The sequence below is a fragment of the Ctenocephalides felis genome, unplaced genomic scaffold (assembly GCF_003426905.1).
Source record: "Ctenocephalides felis isolate EL2017-DRISC unplaced genomic scaffold, ASM342690v1 CF-g0.4_SCAFFOLD_01886, whole genome shotgun sequence".
In the NCBI taxonomy this organism is placed as follows: domain Eukaryota; kingdom Metazoa; phylum Arthropoda; class Insecta; order Siphonaptera; family Pulicidae; genus Ctenocephalides; species Ctenocephalides felis.
The window spans coordinates 6294703-6308002 of record NW_020538040.1 but is presented as its reverse complement, the minus strand read 5'-3'; the positions used below and the strand labels follow the sequence as shown (position 1 = coordinate 6308002).

At 29.4% G+C, this 13300-nt stretch overlaps 1 protein-coding gene across 1 annotated transcript in view; it reads right to left on the bottom strand.

Moving 5' to 3' along the window:
* Nucleotides 1-11322, bottom strand: part of LOC113376443 (ATP-binding cassette sub-family E member 1) — a gene marked incomplete in the record, with an annotated part of 15966 nt that extends 4644 nt beyond the window's left edge. The window contains 9 exon segments of the mRNA XM_026616355.1: nucleotides 1-333; nucleotides 2226-2347; nucleotides 3489-3666; nucleotides 3754-3976; nucleotides 7541-7727; nucleotides 7813-8020; nucleotides 10498-10713; nucleotides 10816-11029; nucleotides 11218-11322. Coding sequence (XP_026472140.1) covers nucleotides 1-333; nucleotides 2226-2347; nucleotides 3489-3666; nucleotides 3754-3976; nucleotides 7541-7727; nucleotides 7813-8020; nucleotides 10498-10713; nucleotides 10816-11028 — 1680 coding nt within the window.
* Between the last annotated feature and the right edge of the window lie 1978 nt (nucleotides 11323-13300).

The following is a 13300-nucleotide window of genomic DNA, read 5'->3' as shown; positions in this document are numbered from 1 at the left end:
CAGACTCTGCGGCGAATTGGCCACCGCGTTAACCGACGGCGTTCCCTCGAAACCAATAACTCTATCAGCCAGATAAGTGGCCATTATGAAATCGTGTTCGACTATGAATCCCGTCTTCTTGGCGTGCAAGATGAATCGTTTGATCACTTTGGCTGCCATCAGACGCTGTTCGGAGTCCAAGTAGGCTGAGGGTTCGTCTATGAGATAGACGTCGGCCGGTTTGCCGAGGCAGAGAACGAGGGCGACGCGCTGCAGTTCGCCGCCGGAGAGGTTTTGGACTTCTTGGTCCATGATTTCTTCGATTTTCATGGGTTTCATTACGTCTGTTATGAACTGGAAATAGATAAATGTGGATAAATTAATATGGTATTTTGCCTTAAAGCAAGTTGCATAAATATCCCGAATAAAAGGTAAAAGGGTCTTTATTGACAAACAAACAAAAATTGAAAAGAGACGAAACGACAATTTTTTTGCACATTTAGCTCTGTATCTTCGAAATGGCTGGACCTGCCTTTGCCAAAAACTAATCACCTCTCCTCCCAATCATTACAAATTGAATGTATTTTGAATCATTTAAATCGGTTGATCCGTGCGCCTGAAAAGGCGGGCAAAAAATTGCGAACACATCCCATAATGTTCCAAAACCTCTTAAACGTGAAGATATGCAAAAAAAAATATTAGTTAATAAAAGGACTCTACTGACGAGAACATTGAAAATAGATTTAAAAAGAAATCCTGCTGACAAGCAAACTAAAAATGAAAAAAAAGGACTCAACTTGAATGTAAAGGAGCTGTACTAACAAGCAAATTAAAATATGAGACAAAAGGGAGTCTATTGGCGAGCAAAAAAAACGAAATGGAACAAGGACTCTATTAACGAGCAAAATAAATTTAATAAGAAAAGGGACTCTAATGATGAGGTAACTTTGATTAAAAATATAAAAAAGACTCTACTGACGAGCAAATTAAAAAAAAATGTTAATAGAAAAGAAACTCCACTGACTAGCAAATAAAACTTTTAAAAGAAAAGGAAAAGGAAAAAAATGTAAGAAAAGGGGACTGTACTTATGAGCAAATAGAAATTATAGTGAAAATAGACTCTACGAACAAGCAAACAAAATTTTAATAAAGAAAGAACTCTACTGTACTGAATGAGAGACAAAAACTGAAAAAATCAAAAAGGATCAAAATCAAAAAAACTCTACTGAGGAGAAAACTAAAATAAGACACCAAAGGGACTCTACTGACAAGCAAACTGAAATATGAATGGAAAAAGAACTCTACTGACCACAAATAAAATATGAATGAAAAAGAGAAAAAGCAAACACTGAATAAAAAACTGACAAGCTAACTGAAATTTGAATGGAAAAAGAACTCTACTTACGAGTAACCTAAAATAAAATGGACTTTATTGACAAGCACAAAAATTTTAACAGAAAAAGGACTATTGACGAAAAAACAAATTGCGGATATCAAATCAAAGTAAGAGTCAAAAGAGACTCTAGTGACGAACAAAGTAAAATAGAGCATAAAAAGGACTCAACTGCTGAGCAAACTGAAACAAAATAGAAAAAGAAGTCTACTGACAGGAAAATTGAAAATAAATTTAAAAATAAGCCCTACTGACAAGGAAACTAAAAATAAAGAAAAAAGGACTCAAATTGAAAGTGAAAGAGGAGGGTCTACTGACGAGCAAACTGAAATAAGAGACAAAACAATTGTAAAAGAGGAATTCTACTAACAGAGATCCTATTGACGAGTTAAAATACAATAATTTAGAAAGATTAGATAATCAAACTGCAATAATAGCAAAAAGAAACTCTACTGATGGAATATCTTGATTAATAATTAACAAATAAGCCATGAAAAAAACTATACTAAAAAGCAAATTTGAATAAGAGATCAATAGAAACTCTACTGGCCAGGAAAATTAAATAAAAAATGAAAGAAACTTCATTGACGAGCAAATTAAGTAAAAAAAGTTATAAAATAAAATGAATGAACAATGGAAATTCTACAAATGGAAACTACAAATGGAAAATAATATTTCCATTAATAAAAAAACTCTACTGAGGAGCAAAGTGCAATAAGAAAAAACAAACTGTACTAATGACATTAAAAAAAAAGACTTTACTGAATGTAAAATAAATTAGGTTGAAATAAAAAAAAATAGATTTGATACAAAACAAAACTAGGAGTAATATTATAAATGATCAACTTCTTACCTGTGGATGTATATATGCGTCCCTAATTTTCTCGTGCAGCAAATGCCTGACGTGCCCTTGAGATTTCGGCGAAATCTTCTGCGGTTTATAACTTATGTGTAATTGTGGTAACTTTGCAGAACCTGAAAAAATTACATTCATAAGCTCATGACAGATACATGTAATGAATTTAACACAAAACGATTTATCCTATTATTTTTAAAGGAATTGAAAAATTAAAAACAAATTTTCATATACGAGGTCTGTTCAAAAAGTTTTCGTAATTTTCGTTTTTTCAAAAACTAAAATAAAATATTTATTTATTCGTCTACATTAATGTGGTCCCCTTCAAAGTAGTCCCCCCCAGATATAATACACTTATGCCAGCGTTTTTTCCAATTTTCGAAGCACCCTTGATATTCACTTTTTGATATGTCCTTGAGCACTCTCGGCGATTCGGCCTTTATTTCTTCAATCGAGGAAAACCGCCGTCCTTTCATGGGTCTCTTCAACTTTGGGAATAGGAAAAAGTCACACGGAGCCATATCTGGTGAATTTTTGCACTTTGCAACACTTTATTTCATTTTTACGCAAAATTTAATACAAATTCTTTGACTTTTCAATTCTTCCATTGTAAAAATCGCCGAGCTCAGAAAAACACGTCGAACCTTAGCGACTACCACAGACAAAGTAAACAGTGAATATAGCTGAAAATTTCATCATACTTTAGGGGCATGTATACCAACACAATAAAAAAAAAATTTTGACAATCAGACACTCCAGACCCGCGAAATTTAATTATTAGTAATTCCGGGTACTTTTTGAACAGACCATGTATAATTAAGTTAATAAATGATGTGATGAAAAATCTGGAAATTGACAAATAAATCGCACAATTTAATATATAAAATCATTTTGTATGAAAATTAAATGTCCAAAATGTCTTACAAAATAATTTACAGAAATATAAGGTTGTCAAAGATCTCCCTTCCCCCTTTTTGTACTATAAACCAAAAGCAAAAAAGCGGAAGGGAGATATTTGACAAATATATCATATTATTTTTATAGGAATTGAAAAATTAAAAACAAATCGTCATATATAATTAACTTAATAAATGATATGATAAAAAATCTGCAAATTGACAAATAAATGGCTAAAAATTTAATACACAAAATCATTTTGTATGAAAATTAAATGTCCAAAATGTCTTACAAAATAATTTACAGAAATATTTGTAATTCATTTATCAAGTAATTGAAAACTTTTAACAATTTTTTCTTTACCTGCATCTGGTTCCAAGTTTCCGGCCAGCATTCTGATGAATGTCGTTTTACCGGTACCGTTTTCGCCCAATAATACTAAAATTTCGGAATCCGAAAACTGGCCCTGTTTTATTTCCAGGTGGAAATCGCCCATTGTCTTTGACATTGCTGGGTAAACGTAATGGTTCATACGTTTCACCTAAACAATAATAAATTATAAATTATATAAATAAAAATTACGCACATCAACTTTTATGTTTAAGTACAATATATATATTTATTATACCTCTTCTTCTGTAGCCGATTCAGCTACTTTAAAGACCAGCGATTCAGTCCTGAATCTCATGTTTTCCGTTGGCACATAACCGTCCAAAAATATGTTAATACCTTCTCGAACCGAGAAAGGCATAGTAACGACCCCATAGGCACCAGGAAGTCCATATAAACAACAAATAAAGTCGGAGAGGTAGTCCAATACTGACAGATCGTGCTCTACTACTATAATGAACCTAAAATGATAAAAAAATATATGTACTAGATGACCCGACAGACGTTGTCCTGTACCCACGCCTACAATTCATAAGCTCCAAATTTCTTAATATCCTATCTTATACTTTTTAATATACCATTTCATGCCCTGCCTTTGTGATTCACTTATGGTCTTGGCATAAGCAGTATAAGAAATTCAAAAAAAAAAAATAATAATATAGTATCTGCGGTAAAAAAACAATATCACACTTGATTTTACCATACAACATAATTGCTTCAATAATTTAGTCTATAATTTTCATAATCTCGTACGATCTATTTGTTGCTTTTTGGAAATTATATTTCTAAAGTACATTTTTCTTTCAAGTTCTTTACAAATAATTTACTCAATGTTTAATAATGTCATTTTTTTTAAATGAATTAAAAATTAATTTCATTGTAAACTAAGTAGTTTTTATTTACTTTATCTTATTTTTATTCAAATAAATTATAGCTAATTTAATTTAGCACAAATTTGCCGAATATTTATGAAAAAGAACTCTACTGACAAGCAACTTCAGACATTTTTTATACAAAAAGGAACTCTACTGATGAGCAAATTCCGACAGTATTAAAAAAACAAAGGAACTCTACTGACGAGCAAATTTTGACAAAGAAAATCTACTGATGGGCAAAATCAGACTTTTGTTTAAAAAAAAATAAAGAACTCTACTGACGAGCATCTACAGATATTAGAAAAAAAATTCTACTAACAAATTCAAAGTTTTTGCTATATCAGAAAAAAAAAACTACTGAAAACCAGCTTCTGACTCTTTTAATAAAAAAAAGAACCCTACGGACGAGCAAATTTATACATTTTTTTTCAAGAGTATCAACTCTACTGAGAAATAATTTCTGATACTTTAGAATAAAAAAGAACTCTACTAACAAGCAACTTTTGACACTTTTAAAAGAAAAAGAATCCTACTGACAAGCAAATTTATACATTAAAAAAACAACTCTACTGACGAGCAAATTCTGATGATATAGAAAAACAACTCTACTGACGAGCAAACTCATTTTTTTTTAAGAAAAAGAACTCCACCGGCAAACAAGATAATAAATTTAAAAAAAAAAGAAAAAAGAAAAATTAATGAGAAAAAATTATGATATACAATAAAGGGACTCTACTTACAAGCAAATTCAGTGCAATATATACAATAATAAAAAAGGAACTTTACTGACGAGGAAACTAAAAATGAAAGGATAAGGAACTCTATTGAAGAAAATATAATTAACTTAAAATGGACTTAAAAACAACTGACAAAAAAATAGAATTGAAACTAAAAAGAACTCTACTGATGAGCAAATTCTGATATTTTAGTGCAAATTCAAGTCAAAGTAAAATTACTCCAATAAATCAATTCAAGAAATAATGTGAACTTTTAATAATGTGAACGTTTTACGAAATATTTTTATATAATTTTGTTCCAACAGTTACAAATTGTTAAATAAAGATTTCTGGATAATTGAATTAACTTTCTAATGATATATAATAATATATACACATTTAAACAATATATTTAGAAAAATGTAATTTGAAATTTGAATTTTAAATCTTAACGGTTGATGCAAACGCGCGAACTTCACACTCGAAGTATTTTGGTCTCTTTTCTGTGCAGTAATTTATAAAAGATTTAGATGTTTACGATTAATTTTAATTATTGAATAATAAGTAGGTAATATTATGTCAACAATATATTATTAAATTGATATTTTGATTTATATATTTATTAATTTAATGTTAATATGTAATATTTATATTGATTCATAGCAATTTGAAATTCAAATCTTAACGCGCGAACTTCACACTGGAAGTATTTTGTTCAACCCTTGGTGCAGTAATTTAGTACTCTCAAATTATATAAAATGCTTTGTTGTTTTATATCTAATTTTAATAATTTTATATAAATAATATATAATTATATTGTATAAATATATCGATATTTTGATTTATATATTCAATAATTTAATGTATTCGCTTCTAAATATTTAAACTTTGATATTTTAAGATTTAAATGTAATGTGACTTATTAGTAATTTGAAATTTGAATCCTAACGCGCGAACTTCACACTTGAAGTATTTTGTTCCTAATTTTCGTGCAGTAATTTTGTCCTTCAGAGCAAATTTATACACTAGTTTACTATTTGCTAAATTATATAATAATATGTATTTAAATCGCTCCTCTTAGGATGCTCTTAAGTTTGCTCATCAGATAATAATTCTTATTATAAATAATTCTTAGTGAAGTTCATAGATTAACATTTATAATTTTTAGATATTTTTTAAACAAATTTTGTTTTTGCGAATTAATGCATTGGATTTATAATAAAATTAACTATTTTGTGAGAAACTAATTAGCATGTTAAATAATAATACATTTGTTACAAAATAAAAATATAAAATATATATTATTAATTAATTATGATTATTAACTTCCCGTAGGGTAAGTTATTGTAATGGGCCGAAAATCGGAATTGAAAATTTTTACATTTCTCGACGTTTTGAAGGTTTCTGAACATTTTACTGGCATACCTCAGAAAAAATGGATGTGTGTGTGTGTGTATGTATGTATGGATACAAATTTCCAGTCACGTTTTCGGGCGCACGGATCAACCGATTTGAATGGTTCAAAAAACATTCGATTCCTATCGATAAGGAAAAGAGCTGATTAGTTTTTGGCAAAGGCAGGTCCAGCAGTTACGGAGATAAGGAGCAAAGAATGCAAAAAATAGAAATCGAGTTTTTGAGAGAACGGAGCATCCGATTTGAATGATCTAAAAAACATTCAATTAGTAATGATTGGGAGAAGGGGTTATTAGTTTTTCGCAAAGGCAGGCCCAGCCATTTCGGAGATACAGAGCTAAATGTACAGCAAATGGCAGTTTTTGAGAGAACTAAGCGTCCGATTCGATTGATTCAAAGAACTTTCTGCTTGTCTTAACAAAATAATTGATTTTGGAAAAAAAAATTTTGTTTCATTTTTTTTTTTTTTTTAAGTTTTTTGTATATCGAAATATTTCAGATTTTATTTTCAATTCTGACTATAGTTCTAATATACTTTAAACAAATAATTTCAACTCTGCAATTCAGTTTATATAATCCTTATAAATATTAGACAATGTTACAATATTTATAATAATCTATTTGAAAACATTCAATATTCCTCGAACATTTCGTTACGGTGCGGGAAATTCCAGCAATTTGCCTTAAGGCACGATGCCACCCACCCCACTAGTTTAAATTTAAATATTATTGACAGTTAATATTTTAGGTTATATTTCCTCAACTGTCATTAGCAGATTATTAATTAATAAAATTTCATTCAACCTGCAAATGACAGTTAACTAAAACATTAAATAATAATAATTAAAAAATAAAAATAAATTAATTGCTCTTGTAACTAATATTATTTATTATTTACTAGCTTCTCACAAAGTAGTTAATTTTGTTGAAAACGAAATTATTTAAAATGTTATTCTATAATTCTTTATAAGCATACAAAAAGAAAATTATATGTTACTCTCTATAATTTTTTACTTACTTGTCTGGATGTATCAACGATCTTATCGTAACGGCAGCATTGAGTCTCTGCTTGACATCAAGATATGAAGAAGGTTCATCGAACATGAAAATGTCACCGTCTTGTATGCACACCATTGCACATGCAAATCGTTGCAATTCTCCTCCCGATAAAGCTGCAATGTCTCTTTCTCTGATGTGAGTTAGATCTAGAAAAAGATAAATTATATATATATATATATATATATATATATATATATATTTATATATATATGTAAAGTTTTTATTATTTACCTAAAAGTTCACAAATCTCTTTCTGATTCTTCCGCTCGTCCTTTTTATCCAAAAGTTGACAAACAGTTCCCTTGACAGCCTTCGGAATTTGATCAACGTACTGAGGCTTAATGAGAGCCTTCAAATGATCCTCTAAAATTTTTGTAAAATAATTCTGCAATTCTGAACCTCGGAAATGATTCAGAATTTCTATCCAATCTGGAGGATCCTTAAAAAAAAAGAAAAAAAAAACAATTGAACTAGTGGTGTACGGCATCATTCCTTAGGGCAAATTGCTGGAACTTCCCGTACGGAAACTACATTATTAAAAAAAAACTTGATTTTTTTTATATTTTCAATTTTTCTGTACTTTGATTTCTTTTTCAAATTTTTAACATTTTTTTAAGCATTCGCGCTGCATAGCTGATTTGGAGTCGAAATATCAAAGCGCGTAAGCGCTGCGTAATTGAAGAATTATTTTTATTTTATTTATTATTTTTGATACTTTTTGCTCCGTATCTCCGTAACGGCCAGACCTGCCTTTGTCACAAACTAATTAGTACGTCGAATGTTTTCTGAATCATTCAAATCAGTGGATCCGTGTTTGCAAAATCGTTGAAAATTTTTTTTTCGCACATACACACACTCATACATCCATTTTTTCTAAGGTATGCCAAAATGTTCAGAAGGTTTTAATATAAATAAAAATTTTCATTTTCGATTTTTTTGCTATTACTATAACTTGCCCTATGGGAAGTTAAAAAGAACTCTACCGACAAGCAAACTCAAGAACAATTTTTTGAAAAAAAAAAAGCTTATAAAATGTTATTTTAGAAAAGAAAAAAAACTATACTGACTGAGCAAATTCAGTGCCCTATATTCAATAATAAAAAGAGACTAATACGTCGTTAAGAAAAAGAAAAAAAAGGATAATATTTGTTTGTCAGTAGAGTTTCTTTTCCGTTTCAAATCTTTTTCCTGATCAGTAGAGTTCTCTTTTTAATTTCAAATCGTTGTTGTTCGTCAGTAGAGTCCCTTTTTTTTTTCAAATAATTTTTTTCGTCAGTAGAGTCCCTTTTTTTTCAAATAATTTTTTTCATCAGTAGAGTCGTTTTTTTCTTTTTAAATCAAGTTTGCTCGTCAGTAGTCTTTATATTTTTAAAAATGACTTTTAAAAGAAAAGAACTTTTATGAAGAATCTAGAATGTATTATAGAATACAACTCTACTGACGAGCAAAATTATTTAGTAAAGAAAAAGGAACTTTACTGATGAGCAAACTCAGTTTAGAAAAGCAAAATAGAATTCTTTTGACTGACAAACTGAATTAACAAAAAATGAACTCTACTGATAAATAACATTGATTTAAGAGAAAAAAAAAAAAAAAAACCTCCTGACAAAAAATTTCGCAAAAGTGTTTTTGATGAACAACCATAATTCAAATTAAAAAAAAAATTAAAAAGAAACTCTACTAACAAGCTAACTCAATTTAATAAAAAAGAAATAAAAGGGACTCTACTGACGAGAACCACGAAATAAATGATTTAGAGAAAAAGAAAAAAACTCTACTGACGAACAAAATCAATTTTAATAAAAAAAAGATTAGGAATGAAAAAACTCTATTGAAAAAAAATAAACACGATTTGAAGAGAAAAAAGTAACTTTTGATGAGCAAAATGGTGAAAAAACAAGAAACTCGACTGACTAACAAACTCTATTTAAAAAAAGACAAAATGTAAACTCTACTGACGAGCAAACACAATTTGAAAAAGACAAAAAGGTAACTCTACTAACAAACAAAAATTACTTAAAAATAAACAAGAGACTTTACTGACAAACAAAAATGATTTTGAAATGAAAAACGAACTGTACTGACAACCAAAAAAGATCTGAAGACAAAATAGATAGAATAAAAAAAACAAGTAAAAAAAAAAACTGCTGATGAAAAAATAATTTGAGAAGAAAAAAAGCGACTCTACTGACGCAAATTTGATTTAAAAAGAATCTACTGACAAACACAATTTAAATAAAAAATTGAATTCTACTAATGAACGCAAATGATTTGAAAATAATAATTAAAAACAAAGAAGGGACTCTACTGACAAAAGAACTCGATTTAAAAAAAAAAAGAAAAGAAAAAAATCTTCACCGACAGACACCATTTTTAAAAACAGAAAAAATAGACTACTGAAAAGCAAAAATGATCTGAAGAGTAAAAAGGAACTCTATTAATGAACAAACACGATTTCAAGAGAGGGAAAAGGTAATTCTACAAAAAAAATAATATTTCAGACAGTAAAATCGAATAGAACTCTACTGACAAGCAAACTCAAATGATATTTAAAAAAACAAAACTAGCTCTATCGACTGGCAAGTAATTGGTAAAACATTTTTGATGTATGGCTCAGAGGGGATCAGAGACGTGGAATGTAAAAAATACCTCGAGTAAAAAGGACTCAAGTAATTTTAATTTAAAATTTGCACTTAGTAAAATTTGCTTTTCAAAAAATAGTAGTTATGTGACCTTAAAAAATATATCTATTACAACGAAATTAATGAAACAAAGTGAGGTTAGAATGTACATACTTATAAATATGTACATATATATATATAAATATATATATATATATATATATATATATATATATATATACATTTATATATATATATATTTATATAAGAACATAAATTATCAATTATCACTTACCGCATATCTTCCTAAGTTAGGTTTTTCCTTCCCGGCCAATATTTTCAAAGCGGTAGATTTACCGATACCGTTCTGTCCTACTAAACCTAAAACTTCTCCAGGCCTCGGTATAGGCAGTCGATGCAACTTAAATGAATTCCTTGAATACCTGTGCGTTGTGTGTCTTTCTAAATTGCTCGGGATGTTTATGATTGTTATGGCTTCGAATGGACATTTCTGGAAAAAAATCATGAACACTTTGCATATCGACTGAAAACTAGGTCAACCTAGCCTTATTGACACAACCAAAAATAAGTTAAAATGAGTCTTTTACCCCACCTTGACACAAATACCGCATCCTATGCAAAGTTCTTCAGACAGGGCAGCGATTTTGCTATTAGGCGAGACTTCTATACAAAGTTTTCCCATTCTGACAACCGGACAAGACTTTTTGCACTCTTGCCGGCATCTTTTCGGTTTGCATTTATCGGCATTGACAATGGCTATACGAGTCTGTTTGTCGGTCTCTTCTGCAGCCTTACTCCTCGACATCCTAAAACAAAATAAAAGATTTATGTTAATAATTTGTTACCTCAGAGCCATATGCGTGGTATAACCTCAAAAAAAAAAGTGGAACTTGATAGAAAATTTATGTTTCGGGCAATAGAATGACTTTGGTACAAAAGTATTGTTATAAGTATGTTTTGTATTATGTTGTATGTGTTTTATGTCCTTTCTTACTTGTCAAATTGGTTAAAAAATATAAACAGGCCAACAAGGCTAAAATGCACTTGGTGCGGCCTCGCGGAGCAAAGAGACGGTTTGTTTGACAAAGTCGAGAGGGGAAACTTCACGGTTGACAGTTTCGAGTGAAGTTGACAGTTGTTCACACTTGACAGTTTCGGGTGTCTATGCGCGGTATGTTTGAAATACGAAATGAAATGTTATTTGACTTATGGACCGATTCTGCCTTAACATGGCTACGCTCTGTTATCGCACTTGCGTGGTAGCATAACATGCCTCGCGTAAGTGTATGTTGAAGATTAGTTATTCTCGGCTCACCTATTTTATGAGAATGAATCGTGTCATGGCGTAGCATGACCGAACAAAGTTTTTGGTTTTTTGATGTTGGCTCTCTGTGTTTGTACTCTCGAAATCGGCAATAATCTATCTCTACGGTGCTAATTTAACCTCAAAAAAGATGTTAAACGCATAATGTCAAAATAGCAAATGTCAAATCTGTTCATAGGGCAACTTCTCGCCAATGTTATGCATAAGTGCGTGTTTCTGACTACGTTTATTTTCAGAGGATTAGCGTAACATTAATGTTATCATATGATAAAACACATACCGCCGAGAATAAGTGTTACACTTATAATGACATTTTAAACGAAATAAGTGTGAACTTGTCGTAAAATTGAAACCGAGAATCGGCCCATTATATTTTATCGCGTTATTAATTTATTTACTTATATATATATATATATATATATAATTATATATATATATATATGTATATATAGTTAATAATTTATTTGTTTATTCATTTTACAAGCCGTCAGAATAATAATATTATAATAAGGCTTAAGTCAATATTTTATAGGTTTAATATAATTTAATTAATTATTAGCTATTTTATTACTTATTTATTTATTATTTAATTTATTTACTATAAACTTATTTATATTTAGTTAATTTTAATTATTTTTAAATATAACTAGTTCATTTGTTACAAGTATTTTTTAAAAATTTAATAAGTATTTTAATAATATATATATGTGTGTGTGTATATATATTACAGTATTTTACAGCCCAATCGTCAAATTAATAGGTTAAAAAAGCAAATTCTTTATTAATTAAATGTTTCGACTTCGAATGTGTGTCATCATATAATAATCAAACCAAGAAAAACACAAAAAAATATAACATAAAAAAAATAGAAGAATGACTGTTATTTTTGCAAACGTTTCGAGTCTGGATTTGACCCATCTTCAGTGCTAAAATAAAAAATAACTAACTAATAACTTATGCTTATTTATCTATTATTTACAGTCAGTAGAGTTCTTTTTGTTCCCAAAATGATGTTCTACTAATTTGTACTAATATTTTATTACTTTTTCTGAATTTGTTCATCAGTAGAGTTTCTTTTCTGCATTAAAAGGTTTATCTTTCTTTTAGTTCTCTTTTAGTTTAGTTAAATTTAAAAAAAAAAGCTCTTCAGTGAAGTTCTTTTTTCTTCTTATCATTCTTTTAGTTTCCAAATTTAAAAAAAAATTGCTCTTCAGTAAAGTTCTTTTTTCCTCAAAATGTAAAGTTTCTTTCCATTTTACAAATACTTATAATATACAAATTTGTTCGTCACTAAAAGACATTTTAACAATACTGTTTTAATTTGCTCGTCAGTAGAGTTCTTTTTATGTTTCCTAAATTCGTGTTTGCTCGTCAGTAGAGTTCCTTTTTTCTTTCCAAATCGTACTTGCTCGTCAGTAGATTTCTTTTTTACCAATTTTGTTCCAAAAATCGAGATTTGGTTTGCTCGACAGTAGAGTTCTTTTATGTGATGACTCGATATTTACGGTTTACTCGTCAGTAGAGTCCGTTTTTTCTTCAAATCGTCTTTATTCGTCAGTAGAGTCCTTCTTTATCCTCAAATCGCGTTTGCTCGTCAGTAGAGTCCACATTTCTTTTCAAATCGTGTTTTTCTTGTCAGTAGAGTCCTTTTTTCTTCTCTAATCGTGTTTTCCTTGTCAGAGTTCTTTTTTCTTTAAATCGTTTTTACACGTCAGTAGAGTCGCTTATTTAATGTAAGTCGTCTTTGTTGGTC